Source organism: Sapajus apella, unplaced genomic scaffold, assembly GCF_009761245.1.
Source record: "Sapajus apella isolate SASKATOON/1434 unplaced genomic scaffold, GSC_monkey_1.0 scaffold15, whole genome shotgun sequence".
In the NCBI taxonomy this organism is placed as follows: domain Eukaryota; kingdom Metazoa; phylum Chordata; class Mammalia; order Primates; family Cebidae; genus Sapajus; species Sapajus apella.
In genome coordinates, this window is record NW_022436955.1 from 20707711 (window position 1) to 20728716 (window position 21006).

The 21006-nt window shown below is 38.6% G+C and overlaps 1 protein-coding gene across 3 annotated transcripts in view; it reads right to left on the reverse strand.

Moving 5' to 3' along the window:
• The window catches only part of ADAMTS18 (ADAM metallopeptidase with thrombospondin type 1 motif 18), a 156723-nt gene that overhangs the window by 64596 nt on the left and 71121 nt on the right, over window positions 1-21006 (reverse strand). For all 3 annotated transcript variants that reach the window (XM_032284505.1, XM_032284503.1, XM_032284504.1), the window contains 6 exons: window positions 20432-20625; window positions 20043-20126; window positions 18303-18462; window positions 15358-15463; window positions 11142-11279; window positions 8897-9050 (listed from right to left, as the gene is read on the reverse strand). In XM_032284505.1, coding sequence (XP_032140396.1) covers window positions 8897-9050; window positions 11142-11279; window positions 15358-15463; window positions 18303-18462; window positions 20043-20126; window positions 20432-20625 — 836 coding nt within the window. The remainder of the gene's footprint in view (window positions 1-8896; window positions 9051-11141; window positions 11280-15357; window positions 15464-18302; window positions 18463-20042; window positions 20127-20431; window positions 20626-21006) is intronic.

Consider the following 21006-nt stretch of genomic DNA (forward strand, 5'->3'; position numbering starts at 1 on the left):
ACTGACACACAGCTCACTGCCAGGACCCCCTCACAAGCCTCGAAGGTCTACTTTACCCACAACCTTGCCCAGTTTATCCTCAACACAGTGACTAGAGCTGTATTGTCCACTATGATCACCACTTGCTACATGTGGCTTGTTAAATCTTAATTTACCTTACTTAAAATCGTATTAAGAACTCACTTCCTCAGTCACAACGGTCACGTTTCAGGTTGACAAGTAGTTAGTGCCCACCATATTGGGTAACAGAGAACACATGCGTCATCACGGAGAGTTCTGCCGGATGGCACTGAGCTAGGGAGATCCTTCCAAATCAACTCAGCGTCAGTCAGCTCATGGCACATCTCTGCTCAAAACCTGTTATGTCTTGTCAATTTACCAGGAGATAATCCAAAGTCCTAATTGTCATCCATGAAGTCATATGCAATCAAGCCTCCTTTATCTCCCTGACATTGTAACCTACCGGTTTACACCTTGCTTATTCTGGTTTAGCCACACTGGCTCCCTGATGCTCTGCGAACACTCAAATCTTACTCCAAAAGTGGGCCTTTACACTGGCTGTCCCACTTCCTCAACTCTATGCATCTTTCTCTTACCTCCTTCAAGTCTTTGCCTAAATTTCACCTCCAATGATCTCATTATTAGAAAGCTTAATCAACCACCACCCAATCAGACTCCCAATTTTCCTTATCTTATTCCAAACTTACTTAGCGCCTGTGGCTTCATTTACAATATCACTTACTTATTTATAAAGTTTATTGTGCTTTGCTTCTTGCCCACTAGTTACAGGAGGGCAGAACCGTGTTTTCTCTCGGACGTATCCCAAGCACCTAAAACAGTGCCTGGTACAAAGCAGGCTTCAGTAAATATTTTTTAGTAAATCAATATATGAATAAAAGTGACAAACTTTATAATTTAAAATAGTCTTTGCTTGTGATAAAGACTTTGGAATTTTTCAGTCTCTGAGAATTAAAAAAAAATAACAACATGAAAGAACCTAGCAAACAGAATATTCTAAAAAAAAGAAAACTGGATGTTGAGTTTTCCGTAGATTATCTCATAGTATCATCACTGTGACCATGTGAGGGAAGAATGACTGTCACCTCAATGTGCTCAGGAGAAAACTGAGACTCAGAGAAGTTAAGTAATTTCTTCCAACTTTCTTTAGCAGGTAAAGTCTCTAGTTGGCCTGGATTTAAGCCCAGGTATGTTTGACTTTATTGCCCAAGCTTTTAAGCTAAACAATAATTTTAAAGTAACAGATAACAATTAAAAAGTGGGAGTCACCAATAATTGCCCCAATGCTATTTTAAAAATAAACTTTATAGAGGTATGATTTATACAATAATATGCATTCGTTTTAACTATACTGTATACTGTTCTACGAGTTTTGGTGGATATATACACCACTGTAAACACCACCACATTCAAGACAGAATATTTCCATGACTCCAAAATTTCCCTTGTACCCTTCTGCAGTCAGTTCTCCTCTTAGAAGCAATCACTATTATGATTTCAGTCATCAACAGGTTAGTGTTGCCTATTCTCTTAAATTTCATATAAATGGAACCATACAGAATGTACTTTTTTGTTCAACATGTTTTTTAGTCATCAATGTTTTTGTGTATATCAATAGTTTGTTCTTTTTTATTAATGAATGGAATTTCATTATATGAATACAGCAAAAGCTAATCTGCTCGTACATTCACCTTTTGCAGATCATTTAAGTTGCTTCCAGTCTTAGGCTTCTTGAATCAAATAGTAGCTAAGAATATTCTTAGGCAAGCCTTTTTATGAACACAGACCTTTATCTATTTCCAGTAAATAACTTGGAGTACATTTGCTGGGTCAGAGAGTAATGGTATGTTTCACTTCATACATCGAAACAACTCTGCGAAACCATTTCCAAAATGATTATACCACTTTATGCACTCATCAGCAATATGCAGAGTTCCAGTTGCTTCTGGTCTTTGGTATCATTTGGTGTTGTCAGTCTTTTAAATACTCCCCATTCCAGTCAGTGTGTAGTGGTACCTCATTGTAATTTATTTTATTTATTTGAGATGGAGTCTTGCTCTGTCACACAGGCTGGAGGACAGTGGAGTGATCTCTGCTCACTTGCATCCTCTGCCTCTGGGATCAAGCAATTCTCCTGCCTCAGCCTCCTAAGTAGCTGGGATTACAGGCGGGTGCCACCATGCCCTGCAAGTTTTTTGTATTTTTAGTAGAGATTGGGTTTCACCCTGTTAGCCAGGATGGTCTCAATCTCCTGACCTTATGATCAACCTACCTCGGTCTCCCAAACTGCTGTGATTACAGGCATGAGCCGCCCTGCCTGATCCTGTAACTTATTTTATACATTCCTGAGAGCAATTGGTATTGAGTGCCATTTCATATGCTTATTGACTATGTGTAAGTCTTCTTTTGTGATGTACTAATTTAATTTTTTGCCCCTCCCCTCCCCTTTTTTGTTAAGGGGATTGGCACTAGTACCACTTTATATTTTTTCTAGGTATATAATATGAGAGACGGTATAGTATCATGGTTAAGAGAATGTGCTACCCAGATCCAATTTTAGTTCGGCCATTTGCACATATAAAGCTTAGTAAAGCATTTGCTTTTATGTGTTTTGGATTTCTTATCTAGAAAATGTGAATGACAGCACATGCCCAAAAGGTATGGAAGTATTAGTATGTATCATGTGCTTAAAGTACTGTATGATACATAATTCGCACTGAATAAGTATTAGTACTACAGAAAGGAAAGAGTGTCTTACCCTCAATTTTCTATGAGTTCATTCACTCTAAGACCTGGGCCTTTTGTTTTCCTGTGTACTAGCATTTTCTGCCTAACCTTGCTTAGATTATTTAACTTCAATTCCTTTCTGTTGAATTTAGGGGGGACAATAAATAATGCTCCTGTCTATTCTGCCACTAAATAAGACACTGGAGTCCAAGAAACGTAATTCTAGATAATAACCTTATTAGTGATAATTATGAATTGGGGAATGTGGCTGAGATCTGTGGCCAAATAGGTCTTCTAACACTATCTCCACTGCATTAGACTATCCGTTCACACTTGTAGGTAGAGGAGGCAAAGCCAAGTCTCATTCAAGGCAGGCAACCTCCAGGGTGGCAGGAGAGAAGGGCGCATCCTGCAGCACGAGAAAGATGATGCTGAGACAGTGCTGCGGCAGGCCTGCTCAGATACAGTCTTAAACTGGTCAATCAGATAAGTCACTCCTGCTTCCTTGAGGAGAGATGAGAGAGCAGGCAGAAGGAACATCGTTCACTTTAAGGAAATGGGAATGCTAAAACATGTTAGTTGTGGTTACCACTGTAAAGCCCAGTAAGTAATACTGAGTATCTGATATGACATCCGGCACATGCTAGGCATGGCAGATTCTCTCTTATCAACTGAGGCAAGAGATATATATCGACAATTAAAATGTATCGCAAGTTTATAAAAGTGACACATAAGGTGGAAATGGAACCCAGAGAAAGAAATGTTTAAAACTCCTTGAGAAAATAAGGAGGTGACATTTAAAGTGAATCTTTAACAACAATAAAAAAATAATTTAGCATCACTGGGTGTCCACACAGCATACAAGGACAGCAAACATATACAAAGACTTGTAGACATGAAAGAGGAAATATCTGGAAAACACACAAGAACAACAACATCATTGGACCATGAGTGCATGGGGTAAGTTAACAGAAGCTAAAATGTGATGCAGTAAGCTTGGCATATTACAAGGGAATAGTATAACAGTATCAAATAGTATGATTCCATACTAGGAAGTTTTGAGTTATTGACCATTCATTAATCCTGATGGCAAATTCTTGAAAGAAGTGTGGAAGCAAGGTAACTTTTGGGACCCCAAACTCATTAAACCAAAGGGAAAAGTCAGCCTTGGAACTGGGTCACACAAACCTGCCTCCCTATTTCGGTTCCTAAATAAGATAGCTGCAAGATGAAAAACTACATGCTTCCTCCATATTTTGCCCACAAGGAAATTCCTAGTGAGCTGTCAAAATTGCACCATGGTAACGTAAACTGATAGCTTATCTTTACAGGTGCAGTCACTGCAGTCCAGCAGACACAAATGCCTATCTGATTGATTGCGCCCCTGCCCCATTTTGTCTATATTTATCTCATGTAAAATGCAGATTCACTGCATTTTTTTCTCTGCCTCATTTCTTTATGTCATCTTACATAAGAAAAACGCGGCATTACTGAGCCAGAGAAAGGCATGAATAACTATTTTTCCCTACTCCCCTTTTACATAATAATTGTGTACTTCTTAATTTCCCACCCTTTCCTCTTTAAATTTGGAGCCCTCAAAATCATCTTCATCTTCAGAGAAAGATATAGACCTGTCTCCTGGGCGCATCCCTAACTTTGGCAGATAAATCTAAAATGCTTGGGACTTGTCTCGTCACTCTTCTTGATTTACGGAAAAAACATACATTCATCCTGCTATCCTTCAAATACAATGCTCTCTGAAATGATAGGCTGAGAACATTCATGAGAAATAAAATATCTTCCTCACAGTTTCTATTTAGCTTCAAATTCTTTCAGTGGGTCTACAGATAAACATTAACACTGAGCTCCTGCGTTGTAACTGTGCTGGCTACTGAGGTACAGAGTCAGCTAAAGAGGATGCATTTGTTCAGCTACTCACTTCTAGCTTAATAAAATGACCAGCACGAAAGCCTTGATCAGTCTGTTACAGCATTTGAGACCCTCTGGCAAATAGCATCAGTTCACTTATGTAGTCAGTAAACATTTGAGAAGTGCAGAATGATCACATGGATGCTTCTCCACTTGTTATCGAGGGAATCCTGCTTTGGATCTTTACGAATAACACAGAACCATTAGAAAGATTAGCAACTCATTTTCCTGAACACTTTGGATGAGAACAGAGATCAAGCCTGGCACGCTGAAGACACAGAAAACTCAAGACTGGGAGAGGAGGAGAAGACGGGGATGAGTGATCCAAAATAGCCAGCTCCAGAGCCTTTTTACCAGGGCAACCACTGTGGAAGGAGTCAAATGTGATGGTGGCAATGATGCTGAAGACACATGGAAAAGAGTTAGAAGAAACTTGTATTGTTGACTGAGTAATGCAAGTGGACCAAGAGAAGAATCCTCACAAATGTGCCATGGAAGAACTATTACAATCTTCACCTTTCAAAGGGGAACTCTAAGACTAAGGGAGGTTGAGTCATTTCCCTAAGCTTGTAGGAAATCTCACAACAAAATGTTAAACCTAGGTCTATGTAACTTTCAAATCCAGAGATGCGTGTGTGCGTATATGTACGTGTGAATGTTCAAAATTGAAGACTGTCTAACCCAGCGATTCTCAACCTTGACTGTACATCAGTGTCACGTGGAGCTTTTGTTAGAATACGGGTTTCTGGGTGCTAGCACCAAAATTTCTCATTCCTTAGGCCGGAATGAAACATTGCTTTCTCTTTGTTTTTGAGTCAGAGTTTCGCTCTTGTTGCCCAGGCTGGAGCGCAATGGTGCGATCTCAGCTCACTGCAACCCCCGCCTCCTGGGTTCAAGCGATTCTCCTGCCTCAGCCTCTGGGGTAGGTGGGACTACAGGCACCCACCACCATGCGTGGCTAATTTTGTGTTTTTAGTAGAGATGGGGTTTCTCCATGTTGGACAGACTGGTCTTGAACTCCCGACCTCAGGGGATCCGCCCACCTCAGCCTCCCAAAGTGCTGGGATTACAGGCGTGAGGCACCTCACCAGGCCAACACATTCCTACCAAGTTTCAGGTCATGCCAATGTATTGCATCTGCTGGTTTGAGAGGACGCTTTGAGAGTTTTTTGTTGTGTTGCTGTTCTTCTAATCACTATGCAACCCTGCCTTTCTAGGAGGCCTGGAGGAAAAGAAAAGTGAGGGGAAAAGATGAGGAAGTAATGATAGAACAATAAAGGTCCTGAAGACAGGTTTCACCTCTGTTCTGTGTTGCCAGAGCTGGTCTAAGCTCTTTCTACTTGACAGGATGAGTAAAGGATTTTGTTTTGGAAATCCCTCCTAGCCAGAACCTGACGATATTTATGATCCTCAGAGGTGCGGCTATGGGTTCAAGTTATAAGTAGCTTTAAAAATAATACCAAAAGCTAACGTGTGGGGAAAATAATCTACAATCAGAGTCTATCAAACAACACTACCTTCTCCATTAACCTCACCACCATTTTAAATCATTTCTCCCTTAAACTCATCCTCCCTTTCCTTGTTTGATTAAATCTTTTAGTCTGGAATTTTCTTTTTTTTTTTTGAGACGGAGTTTCACTCTTGTTGCCCAGGCTGGAGTGCAATGGCGCGATCTCGGCTCACCGCAACCTCCGCCTCCTGGGTTCAGGCAATTCTCCTGCCTCAGCCTCCTGAGTAGCTGGGATTACAGGCACGCGCCACCATGCCCAGCTAATTTTTTGTATTTTTAGTAGAGACGGGGTTTCACCGTGTTGACCAGGATGGTCTCGATCTCTTGACCTCGTGATCCACCCGCCTCGGCCTCCCAAAGTGCTGGGATTACAGGCTTGAGCCACCGTGCCCGGCCAGTCCGGGATTTTCATTTCCCTTTGCTCTGCTTCCCAGGAAAGACCATCAGATTGAGATGCTCTCTTTTAAAAATATAGTGAGTCCCAGAAAACAATCTATAATTTAAAAAGTTTAAGCCCTGCACACTGCCTGACACAGAACAGGTAACCCACAAATGTATGATTCTGAAGGAATGATAGTAATTTTAGGAACCTCTTTTGTATTTCTAAAGAAAATCATGTTTAGGCCGGGCACAGTGACTCACACCTGTAATCCCAGCACTTTGGGAGGCCGAGGTGGGCGGATCATGAGGTCAAGAGATCAAGACCATCCTGGCCAACGTGGTGAAACCCCATCTCTACTAAAAAAAAATACAAAAATTAGCCGGGTGTGGTGGCACGTGGCTGTGTTCCCAGCTACTTGGGAGGCTGAAGTGGAAGAATTGCTTGAACCCAGGAGGCGGAGGTTGCAGTGAGCCGAGATTACGCCATTGTACTCCAGTCTGGTGACAGAGCAAGATTCCATCTCAAAAAAAAAAAAAAAGAAAAAAGAAAAAAGAAAATCATGCTTACTATCAACTGTGCTTTTCCTGCATAGTATGTAACAAATTTGTGATGAATAAGATAATGATTCCTTTAGAATAAAGTGAACAAGAGGCAAAGTTAGGAGACAAACTTTTTCAACAAAGTGAATGTCTACTTCTGCCAAAACCATCAACTTAATAGGCAAACAACAATTTCTTATTTTTTTTTTTCTTAGAGATAGGGTCTCAGCCCGTTGTCCAGGCTGAAGTGCCATAGTGCTATCATACTTTACTTCACCCTTGAACTGCTGGGCTCAACTGACGCCCCTGCCTCAGCCTCCCTAGTAGTTCGGACTACAGGTGCATGCCTCTAGCCCAGCTGATGTTTTTATTTTTGTAAAAAAGGGGTCTCACTTTGTTTCCTAGGCTGTTCTCAAACTCCTGGGCTCAAGTGATCCTCCCGCACCCAGCCAATTTGTTACTTTTTACATATGGTTCACCAGAATTTGTGAAAGTAAGGTCCACGTGTCATGAAGGATACACCAAAACAAATGTAAATCACATCTGGAAAATTTTTCCATAGTTATGCATTGAAACGGTATTAGAAAAAATACGTAATCCCATATCAAACGTATGATCTGATGGATGTTACTTCTTAGGACTGGACTTGTATTTTGAATGTGAATTGGTTTCTAGAAAAGCAACGAGTGAATAGTAATACACAGATGACCCAACTAAAGAAGGTAGTTATTAATGACTGGATATTAATGACTGAAATTTAGGAAACACTGGTAATAGTGACTGGTACCAGTCACTGGTGAAGAAGAGAAAACCTAACATCAATGTGTGTGATTTGCTTTGTTAAATTCCACCATTTAAAAGTTTTGTGGCTTTGGGCAAGTTGAATTTATTTTCTGAGCTCCAGGTCAAAAGTGGTAATAATTCTTACTTGAAGGGTTTTTGTGAAGATGGAGGTAAAGAAAAATAAATCTTTAAGTACAATGCCTTACGTGGGGCAGAGGCTCACTTAGCTCTCTTAGCTACTAGAGGAACAGGAATAGAGGGGGGAAGAGGAACCATAAACCTCTAAAATTTCCATGCATTTTTCAGCTACTTGCAACTTCCATATTTCTCTTTGCATATTGGGAATAAACCAACTTACAAATGATTCTACTTTTTTAGTAAAGTCGAGACTGTAATACTGTCAGTAATATCATTCTTGACTAAGGGGAACAAGGTGTCTCATTTCTACAACCTGTACTTTTGTGTTTTCCCCATTATCTTTTTTATAATTTATAATATAATTTATAATTCTTTGAAGACTTGACACAAAAATCTCACTAATATTACTGAAGATATACCTTGAATGTATACACAATATTTTTAAAGTTAGGTGCCAATAATAGTTTTCTTATATTATAAAAGGCATATGATGTATTTTGGGAGGTGATGATTCTAAACGTATCAAATGAAGAGGGAATAAGAACATATAGAAACAAAAGCAGGGATCAGCAACAGGTACAAACTATTGTTCCCAGTTTTACTTCTAGGGACAAAGTCTTCATCTAAAGACAAAGAATTTTCTACCAAGGAGGCAGTCAAGCAGTATTTAAACAGGCATGGTCTATGTAGATAGGTCTGGGTAATTCACTGACAGTAAAATTGCCACTTAATTATCATGCCCAACAACTGACATGGTAGAGATAACCCAGACTCTAACCCTTGGCCTTGACAAACCAAATGTTTACACTGTTAGGGACACAGACACATTGCAGAGTCTTAATGTAAGTTTGAAATCACAAGCAAACATACCTTCAAAAAACCAAGGCTGCATAACTTGGCTTTTGCTCCAAATTGCCATTTGCACTGTGTGTCAGCATCATAAATCTGTCCTGGGAGTTTGTCCGGATATTTATACTGTCCCGCTTGCTTGGGCTCATCCACCAGACACCCCGCCTGAGGTGTGCTGTAATGACAATACATCCTTATTAATGACTCAGTTGATCTGTGATCTTTCCATTTACAGCAGTACACTTCTGAACGCATTCATGCAAAGAAAAATACAATGCAGTGAGAGAAACAGGTATATGTTTAAAGTTCAAAGCTATGTTTATTCCAGAGAGTGAGTCCTATCTAACAGAATGGAATGTACACAGCCAGGAAGGGCTTTACAAGATGCTGAAAATTCTAGCCATCCCAGTGATTTGGCTTGGGATTTGACAGGAGACGGGAAAGGTCAATATATTTGAAAACTCTCATCAACAATCTCATTCCTTAGACAAAGCACTAAAGGTACAAAATAAACCAGACAGACACAGTACCTGTCTTCATGGAGTTTTAAATCACACACACACACATATATATATATATATATATTTTTTTTTAACGGATAATGGAGCAGAGTTCAAAGATGTACTTTACCTTACAGTAAGACTTACAGACAAAAATAAATAACATTCTTGAAATAATCAAGAGGAATAATGAACTGGGGCATGAGGCAGAAAAATTTCCCTCAAGTATGTTTGACTGGGGCCTGTTGAGAGCAAAAATCCATCCTGATGACATAGATATTCTTAGAAAGCACCTCATCTCCACTTACTTAAATTATTCAAATAGAGGTTAATTAGCATCGCGGTTAAGTGTAGTTTTGTTTTGACACAGACGGGGGTCCTAATTAACCATGCAATCAAGACCAAGTTATACAGCTCATGAGTGACAATACCCTCATAAAGGCTATTGCACAGTCCAAACGAGAAAAATACAACGTGCTTCATAAAGCACAGTAGGCATTCAAAGTAAGCTGCTGCTATCCTCATTATCCAAAAGCATTTAACTACATATGGATGGAAATTCAACCTATGCTAACTTGATCTTGACTTGTAGTATTTATTAACTGCATTCTTACATGAGTTGGAGAGGGTAATTTTAGTCCCAAATCATCAATTAAAAACTCATAGAAAATCTTCACGGCAAAGCTTACTGGCAAAAAGTCTGTTGATTTTTTGCTACTCTTTGCGCATATTTGGTTAGATACCTTCATGTTTAATATGCACTGTGTCTATGTCTCACTGATTCTTTAAACATTTGCAAATAATATACAATGGTACAGGTTTTTAAAAAAAAAAAAAAAAAAAAAAAAAAGGATCAAGAATGTCAATTCCCAAAGAAATTTCTCTAACATCTGGTCAAAGAGATAAGACATCAGCATCTAAGTGTCCTTGTGGGTCAACATAAATTTAAAAAGTGTATCTATCTATCTATCTATAATTCAAATTTGGGTTCATTGTTTAATATGACCTAAATAGTGCAACTTTTTAAACACCTACTTTTACTAATGCAACTTAAGGGTTCTGTGTTATTACAAGCATTTGATAGAGCTACCCATCCTCTTTGGCTGCCATTTGGACATAGAGCTAGCTTCTAGCCATTTCTTTTATTCTTTTTTCTTTCTTTCTTTCTTTTTTAAAACACTTCTAATTCTACAAGCAGAAATTTTTTTTATTCTTTTTTTTTTTTACAAGCTTCTAGCCATTTCAAACAAAATAGTCAAACAAGAAAATGCTCTCTTCATTAAAACACCAACACACACATACCATTTGAGCATTTAAAAAATACTCCATGACACACTAATTGACATGACTGAAATAATTAGTCACAGTAAAAACAAAATATACCTAGCAGGCTCTGGAATTCACAGGAGAGATGGTTGAGTACAGATCCTAGAGTCAGAACAGATCTAAGTGTGAGTCTTCTGTCTGCAACTTACTAGTGATAGTACCTTAAGCAATGCAATTAACCTAAGACTCGAGTTCTCAACTGTGGAATGAGGATAATACTATTGCTGTCAGGATTGAAAGAGGAAATACTTGGAGAGCATTTAGCACAATATTAGGTTTCAATCTATTTTTTCCAACAATAATGTCACCATCACAATTGGTCTTTCTGTTTATTGACAAATCAAAAGATATTTCCACTGCGAATTTGTTTTCACATCTAAGGAGCACAATTCTGTCACCACTCCAAACCTAGAAGCACCCCTGGATTGAACCTGTCATACCTGAGGAATTTCTTGAGATACTGTCGGCTGCAGGAAGACCATGAAAACACTCCATTGTTTCCGGTCAGTGTAGGAGACATGATATTGCCTTCAGCCTTTCTGCAGGGATTGCCTTCTCCATCGTGAATCATGCCAAAGCTGAAACAGAATTAAGGAAACAAAAACCTTCCTGTGAACCCATTTGTCTAAAGGATAATCTAAGAAAAAAGATACATTAATAATCAACAAACCCAAGTGAGAGAGAGAGTTATTAAAACTGGAAAAGAGAAAGGCAAATGACTATAGACTGTTACAAAATTCAGGTTGAAAATTTTAAAAATGCTGATGGCTTTGTTATATGATTTCTTGGCCACAGAATCAAAGAATGGTCTAGCTGATACATGTTGTATGGGCTGGAAAATGATAGTAAAGTTAAAATGTACATTTAAGCTAAGCTAAAGTGAAGGAACAGCCACATTACTTTATTTCAAACAAAAAAATTCTTTTCTTGTCACCAACCATGGAATTATAGTAAAGAAGCTCAGGTGAGTAGCAAGTAGGTGCAGAGAGATGCTGATTATAAGTTGTTTATGAACTGGTCGTATATAAGGCTAGTGTGGTATAGAAACTTCTCTCCAACTATGATCAGTTCATTCACTGAAATCTCAAACTCTGATTATAATTAAACTCCCTTATAATAGTAAACATTTTTAAAAAATGCTTGAACCCCTTTTATGAGGGCTATTAAATCTTGACCATTACTGTTGTTCCATTTCATCACAGAAGGGTCTAGCATTACAAAATAAAAACTTCAGGTGGTCTAATCCCTAGAAATCATGCACATTACATGCAAATAATTGTCAAATTTCTTGACAGGTAGAATAAATGTAACATTCATGTGCATACTCAGAATATATACCATAAAGACAGAGCTTACTTCAGGCTACATTACAGTGGAAGGGGATGGGGAAATAACAGTCTTTGATCTTCTCTAAAAAATTCACTGCACAGAAAAGTCTTTTCTCATTTTGTTTTTAGGGATACAGAAAATGAAGCGATATAAATATAAATTTCATCATTTATTTAGAATGTTCTTAATCTCATTATTTAAAAGAATAAACCCTGTCTCTTAGAACATATATTTTTAAGGCAGATATGATGCCTCTGTAAATAGATGTGTTATTCTGATATAATTTCATTTATAGAGTTAGTCTTTGAAGGTAGTTTATACCAAATAAATATGTTATGATAAAAGATATGAATTTTTCTAACCCATGTCTATAATACAGCCACTTTTTCCAGCATTCCTTCCAGTTTGTCAGGGAAGTAGCGGCAGACAGCTGTAGGCTATTATCCTATCGGTGACTTCCCTAGGTATTCAGAGGTGACCACTCAAAAACAGCTACTTACTAACCTCAACATATATTCAGCAAAAGCGTTTTCTTGTCCTCAGCTTTTCCCAATTTAATTCTTCTTTTTACCTAACCAAGACATTAAAGGGATTTGTTTCGGAGACACTCTTTCTTTTTTTTTTTGAGACAGTTTTGCTCTTGTTACCCAGGCTGGAGTGCAATGGCGCGATCTCGGCTCACCGCAACCTCCGCCTCCTGGGTTCAGGCAATTCTCCTGCCTCAGCCTCCTGAGTAGCTGGGATTACAGGCACGTGCCACCATGCCCAGCTAATTTTTTGTAGTTTTAGTAGAGACAGGGTTTCACCATGTTGACCAGGATGGTCTCGATCTCTTGACCTAGTGATCCACCCGCCTCGGCCTCCCAAAGTGCTGGGATTACAGGCGTGAGCCACCGCGCCCGGCCGGGAGACACTCTTTCTTAATATATTTGTGAAAGTCAAAAACAGAAAGAAACCAATAAATAAAGCATCCAAAGAAAAAAACAGAAAGAAACCCATAAATAAAGCATGAGAAGAAAGAGCAAGAATCCCAGAAACAGAGACGGGGTTTCTGGGAAGAGATCGAAGCCATACTCTAGAGGAAACAAACTTAATTACAACTTTAGTGGAATTTTAGGTATATAAGAAAACCAAGTTTGAATTTAAATTTGAACTTACAATTTCTAAATTGAGTTTAATAGCATTTTAGAAGATAACATGTTTTCTTTAGCACCTGCCAAATAAATATCTCAGGAATTGTCTGTTTCAAAACTTCATAAGGTATGCTATTTAGAACTTAAATATGTCTTTTATTTTATTTTACATCTGTCCTTCCCCAACCTCTGACTTGTCTGACTTCCACCTGAAGAATATGTTCTGCTTTTCCTTATCTAAAATGTTGGATTTGGGATAATTTTAACACATAAACGAAGATAATGAAATGTTTAATGATCAGTATTTTGAAAAGTGATACCTGTTCATTTGGACATGTCGGTAAAACAAATTTAGACATACATTTGATATGCATACATATTTTATTTCCTGCTTTGTATGAAGAAGCCTTGTCCTAAATGGGCATTTTTGCTTCTCCATTTACAATTTTAAAAAATTGGCTTAATCACATCTCACTAAGAAAGTGTGTGTAAGAGTGTGTGTGTGTGTGTGTGTGTGTGTGTGTGTGTAACACTGGAAATTTGTTGGATAACAATAACAAGGATCAATATTTAAATTTCCTAAAGATAATAAATATAGCTCATAGAAGATACCAGCACCAGCCAGGCACGGTGGCTCAACCCTGTAATCCTAGCACTGTGGGAGGTCAAGGCGGACGGATCACCTGAAGTCAGCATTTTGAGACCAGCCTGGCCAACATGGTGAAACTCATCTCTACTAAAACTATAAAAATTGGCCAGGCATGGTGGTGGGCACCTATAATCACAGGTACTGAAGAGGCAGAGGCAGGAGAATTGCTTGAACCCGGAGGCAGAGGTTGCAGTGAGCTAAGTCACAGCACTGTACTTCAGCCTGGGCAACAGAGCAAGACTCTGTCAAAAAAGGAGGAGGAGAAGGGGGGAGGAGGAAGAGGAGGGGGGAGGGGGAGGGGAAGAGGGAGGAGGAGGAGGAGGAGAAGAAGAGAAGAAGAAAAGAAGAAAGAAAGAGGAAGAAATAGGAAGAAAAAGAAGAAAGGAAGAAGAAAAAGAAGGAAGAAGAGGAGGAAGAGGAAGAAGAGGAGGAGGAGGAGGAGGAAAGAGAGGAGGAGGAAGAAGAAGAAAGAAGAAACTGTACCAAAACATAAAAATACCAACTGTAGTTGCTGAATGATGCTTGCTTTTAAGTTAGAAATTAACTGAATGCTTTGAAAACATATAAAAGTTATTTCTTGTATGTTGAATAAAATAAACACACATATATACACACAAACATTCCCAAACTGGTATATCTAAAGAGTACTACATGTTGAAATAATTATTTTGTAAAGTAATATACTTGTTCCAATGCGGTTATTGCTCCAATAATGTCTGAAAATTCTCGGTAGTATCGTCTTCACCATAAAAGGAAGATTTACTAACACCAATTAAAAGAATATTAAGTACATGCAATGTGGCCAACTAAAAGAATTTTCAGTACATGCATCAAAAGTTTTTTTAAAAAAGCAGCATGCCAGCTGGGCATGGTGGCTCACACCTGTAATCCCAGCACTTTGGGAAACCTAGGCAGGCGAATCACCTAAGTTCAGGAGTTCGAGACCAGCCTGGCCAACAGGGTGAAACCCAGTCTCTACTAAAAATACAAAAACTAGCCGCACATAGTGGCGGGTGTCTATAGTCCCAGCCACTTTGGAGGCTGAGGTGGGAGAAATTCTTAAATCCAGGAGGCAGAGGCTGCAGTGAGCTGAGATCACGCCACTGCATTCCAGCCTGGGCAACCAGAGTGAAACTCCATCTCAAAAAAAAAAAAAGGTAGCATAAGTAACACACCATTACACTCTGGGAATTTATTTTTCTCCATCATTATTTCCTCTTTAAAGAATCAGCTAAAAATGGTTTCCTTGTTGCAAAACATGAACAAAAATAAACAAATGCCTAACAGGCTAGAGACTCAGTTAAATAACTTAGAATCTGTGCACACAAAGTAATACTGTGTGGCTATTAAATGCTGTTATTTAAACAGAATGACATCAACAATAACTAGCTTTTATTGAGCCCTATGTATAGTCAGAAACTATTCTAAGCTTTACACAACATTTATCCTCGTTTTTCTACCTAAGTCAACAATAACCGTTAGAGGAATGCCAATGAATCACCCAACTAGTTTTCATATAAAGTACTGGGTCAAAGAGCCACTTACTTGTGCCCCGACTCATGAGCAATGGTGAAGGCAAGGCCAAGCCCCGTGTCCTCATTGATGGTACAACTTCGGTACTTGGAGCACATTCCACTGATGGGGGCAAACCCTATTGAAAGATCAGTATCAAATGTGAATCCAAAGGTTACACACACAGATATGTGATAATTTCTTACGTCCTTGAAATGTTCTACATGGTTTTAGTTTAATAGATTAATTCATTCAATGTTTTTGCAAAAAAAAAAAAAAACAAAAAAACTCAAGGTCTATAGTTCTCTGTCCTGTGTAATGATAATACATAAATGCAGCATTTCCTATTTTCTTGTTTTTGTTACATATTGCTATAACTTGATCCTCCTAACAGCCCTGTAAGGTCAGTATTAGTATTGTAATTCCTATTTTGCATTTAGTACCGTAAGTCACAGAATATTTATATGCCTGTCTGAGTTTACCATTTGGATCAGAGCAACTGATAGAATGACAGTGAAACCAATGCAAAACTGCTCACTGAACAGTGGCATTAACGTCAAAGTTCAGGGTGTACTTTCCAAGGGAAAACATATATCCTGGTCTTTTTCTAGAGCAGAAAACATGACAACGCCTAAGCAATGTGTGCAGATTAAATTCACTTTTCTCTGGTGCCTTATAATGGGATAACTGCATCTGTTCCCAAATCTACCTCCCTCTAAAAGCCATTATAAAAGCATCCCGGCCAGCCCTTGAGTCTATCTTGACATACAATGCAGTGTGTGAAAATATCTTTCTTTCCAGTTTTGGGTCCTAATAATCAGTAGAACAAATCTATGTGCCCATCTAGTATTAAATGCATGCTTGTGAATTGAATGTACCTACCTCATTGTCAAGATGGAAGAGAGATCATCTGGGAAATCTAATATAAATGCACAAATAAGGGGTGGAATCATTCTCATTACTGCCATCATGGTCGTCACTAATAAATGGTTGCCAAATTCACACACTGCTATATGTCTAGTATATATCTATGTGTGTATGTACTTTTAGCTTAGGAAAGGTGAATTATCTTGTTCAAGATCTCAGAGTCATAAATTCTAGACTCAGGAATCAAGCACAGACCTAGGAGAAGTCAAAGCGCATGCGCTTTGCATCAGGACAGACTGCTTAAAGTAACCTATTAGACAGTTGGTGGAATTTCTGATGTTTTATTTGTTTTTTCCAAGCCTTTTCTTACATTTTGGTCTCTGGTAACAGATAACACTGCCTGCTTCTCAGCATCTCTCTTCAAAACATCAACAATGCATTGGATTATCACATGTCACTTTGCAAGTTCCAAACTCAGATTATGAATGGATGTATACCACCTCTCAGTATAAAAATCCATTCCACGGAACAATTCCCAAAATAGTTGTGTTTTTGAAGACTATGATTAGTAATGAATTGTTAAACTTATTTATAGGACATAACAGAGAAACTGCAGAGAACTTGAGAAACATAAAAAATAAAATTTCTGGCTGGGCTTGGTGGCTCATGCCTGTAATCCCTGCACTTTGGGAGGCCAAGGCAGGTGGATCACCTGAGGTCAGGAGTTCGAGACCAGCCTGTCAAACAGGGTGAAACCCCATCTGGACTAAAAATATAAAAATTAGCCAGGCATGGTAGTGGGCACCTGTAATCCCAGCTACTCAGGAGGCTGAGGCAGGAGACTCACCTGAACTTGGGAGGTGGAGGTTGCAGTGAGCTAATATAGTGCCACTGTACACCAGCCTGGACTACAAGACCAAGACTCCATCTCAAAAAACAAAAAATAATAAAATCCCTTATAAAGTCCAACCTACTGTCATCTCTAATGTATCATATAAGAGATTATAAAGTACTCTTGAGTAAAAACATGAGGGGCAAACATCACAAAAGCTTTTCTCAGCTCTACAAAATTCGACCATCTATCTGAACTATTAGTTGTATTAGGAAACTGTAGCTGGCTCCTGGCTTCTGTTTTTGTAAATAAAGTTTTATTAAAACACATCTGCATTCATTTATTTACATATCACCTGTGGCTGCTTTTTCAACAATACAGCAGAACTGACTAGTTGCCACAGAGACCTATGGCCTGCATAGCCTAACATATTGACTATCTGACTCTTCACAGAGAAAGTTTGCTGACCTCTCATTTAGACAACCATCCACTGACTTTTAAAAAATGTTGAATTCCTATTATGTGCAATGGAATACACTAGAAAATATAGTATAGATATAAGAGATACAATTCTTGCTATCACAGCCTTGTACAAATATGGAAGAACTGAGTACTTCAAAGTCAAGTAACTTTCTAAAGGAGGCACTGAGACCGAGTGGCACAGACAGGTACCATGATGCTTATGGAATAACCTACAACTTTCTAGTTAAACAATGTATCTCACACCTCAGTGATCATCCGTAGGATCAATAAAGAAAAGTACAATCCGGGAGAGGTGGCTCACACTGGTAATCCCAGCACTTTGGGAGGCTGAGGCGGATGCATCACCTGAGGTCAGGAGTCCAAGACCAGCCTGGCCAACATGATAAAACCCCATCTCTACTGAAAATACAAAAATCAGCCAGGCATGACGGTGGATGCCTGTAATCCCAGTTACTTGGGAGGCCGAGGCAGGGGAATCTCTTGAACCCAGGAGGCGGAGGTTGCAGTGAGCTGAGATTGTGCCATTGCACTCCAGCCTGGGCAACAAAAGTCAAACTACATCTCAAAAAAAAAAAAGAAAAAGAAAAAAACCAAAATGAACAAAGTACATGGGCTCCCCACACTCTAAGTTCAGTTAAATAGAACAATAGTCACCAGTGGATACAAGAGGTGACTCCACAATTTAAATATTATGTCTCTTTATTAAGGAAGGTAAGGGCTATCCATCATCCACAGAAAGTTTCCATACTGTGTTTTTGGCTAACAGGAGTGTATGAAGGATCTGTTCATACCATACCTAGAGTGTCACATGGTTCATTCTTCCAAGAACAAATATCAAATCCCGTGAGTAAGATGGCATGATCATGTCTCTTGCCATTCTTTCCAATGAGGGCAGATTGCCATTGACAAAAACTATTCAGGGACTGGTCTGCATGATGGTTGATCAATAATCCTCCCTATGGGAAACCCACACAAATCAAAGTGTGAATTTGTCACACAGATGAGAATGCTGAATCATTGAATTTGTACAGGCAAACACAGAAACATATTTCTAGAGAAAAAGACCAGTAGAGGAAAACACTTGAGCTGCTGCAGGAGACAAAAAGTATCTATTTTAGGTAAATGCTCACAATATTTAAAGCAACTACAAAGTTTCTGTCGTGTGGCTTATGATTGATTACAGTTCAACAAAAAAAACCTGCCCTCGGTTGGAATACCTTTGTTCATCTCACCTGGTACCACCTTTATAAAACCATTATAACTTTTAAAACATGATAATAAATTAATGGTGATGAAGTTCAATGGCTTTTCCATAAAGCCTCATTATTTTTTACATAGATGTCAGAATTCCCAGCAAAACATTTGGTATATCATAGGTTTCAATCAATCAATCAATCTAATGAAAATCAATCTAATGAAAATTCACTGAATGAATAAACAAATGATTATATGATTCCACAGGATAAGAGATGACCAACCCTTAAAATGATCATTTGTCAAATGTTTGTTTGGTCAAAACTGTTGACTTGGTCAAGTTTAGGGTTTTTAGACAAGACCTTTAATTATCGGTGAATTAAGTTGTGGCTGGTTGCAATGTCCTTGGGCAACCTATTAGCAGGCTAAAGACAAAAGTGTCTCCTAACCAGCACACATCCTAACTTTCTAAAATTCCAAAACCCCTTTGACAAGCTGTTAACTTCTGTAGCTCTCCACACCTGGACAATTAGATCAGTTTTTGTCTTGTCTGTCTTCCTGCTTTTTATGTTTTTTACTGGGGTTACAGACAAGAGGAAAAGCCTCAGGGGACTTAAAAAATTGCCATTTGAATGGTAATCCCTGTCTCAGAGAAACACAGTTTAAACATCAAAACACTACAAAGCAGTGAGTACCATGTAATTTAACACTTTATTACATGTTCTGGGTTTTATAATTTGCCCCATGTTTGTGTCTTGCATCTCACTGTGATCAATCCAAGGGCAGCTAAATACCCCTTGTTTATTCCCTGTATTACCTACGATGGTACTGGGGAGACAGTAGGTTTACTATAGTAATTTTCTGATGTCTTATTTTTAGTGTATTTTTGAAATATCCTTCTGCATCTACCAGCAATTACTCAGCATATCAAACTTGCAAAATCTAGCTAATCCTTAAAATCTATAAGCAAATTCACCTTCTTTGTGAAGCCTACATAACATTTCTATTTTTATGTAACGTATTTATATTTCATATTTATATTTGTATTATGTATTTATATATTGTATTTATATATTATGTAATAATACTTTAACATTTATGCATATATATGCACATGCATTATATATAAATATATTTAAATATAAACAATTATTTTCTGGTGTTGTAGTTTAATTATGTGATTCCACAGCTGTTTTAGATTGTACTTTGAGTACAGAGTCAGTCTACCTTCAAATTTAAGCAGCTGGTAACTAGTACATGGATTAGTGCACATAGGACGTGTTCAAGAAATGTATCCTGAATGGCAGACTGAATGAAGACATAAATGAAGTTTGCCACTTACAGGTTCGTGTTCCAGAAGAATTAGGCTCACCACAACCACATTTATGTCACTTCCAATAGTCCCATCTTTAAATAGGCCAGAAACCTGTTGGAAAAATGGAAATCAAAGAAAATCTCGAAAATTTCCAAACTATATGAGGGAATTAATCAGACATATTGATTGAAGAACATAGGCTTCAATTTTACCAAATATATGTATATATAAAGAGAATTTCCTCAAAACTCAAAAAAAAAACCTTAAAACCACATACGTAGCTATTAAAAGTAATGGCAGAAACCAGTTATATTTGCATCAACCTAACACATCTGCTATTCAACCCATGCAAGAGAATTCTATGACTTTTATCTTCTTTGGAGAGCCAGAAGGTTCATGGCACCCGCCCCCCTTACCATGTTCATTACTGTGAGAATGTACGTGGTGACATTTCCCTTGCCATGCTTTTCCACCATTTTCTTGTCTGCCACCACCAGGGTTTCCACATTTAGGCCCTTTTGTGATTTTCCAGCTGATCTCCTGGGTCGCCCAGAGCTCCCATATTCATCAAACCTTAGATAGGTGTCCTCCGTGGGAGGTTTGGGAGCATCTATGATGAACATAAGAGCATTTGAAAGGGATATTAGTAGAGAATACCTGGATAAGACCAACTGAGAAAGAAACTGAAACAAGGGAAGAAGAGAAACTAGGTGACCAGCCACTTTACCAATCCACTAACAAGTGATGCTGTCAGTGCCTGCCTGGGTGCCTTGCACCTAATATGTAGTCAAGAAAGATCTACTCGATAAATGTTTGGATGCATGGATGGGTACATGAGTGGATTGGATAGGATGGATGGATGGATGGATGGATGGATGGGTGGTTGGGTGGGTGGATAGATGGATGGGTGGATAGATGGATGGGTGGATAGATGGATGAATAGATGGTGGATGGATTAAAGGGTTGGTGGATAGAGGAATTAATGCATAAA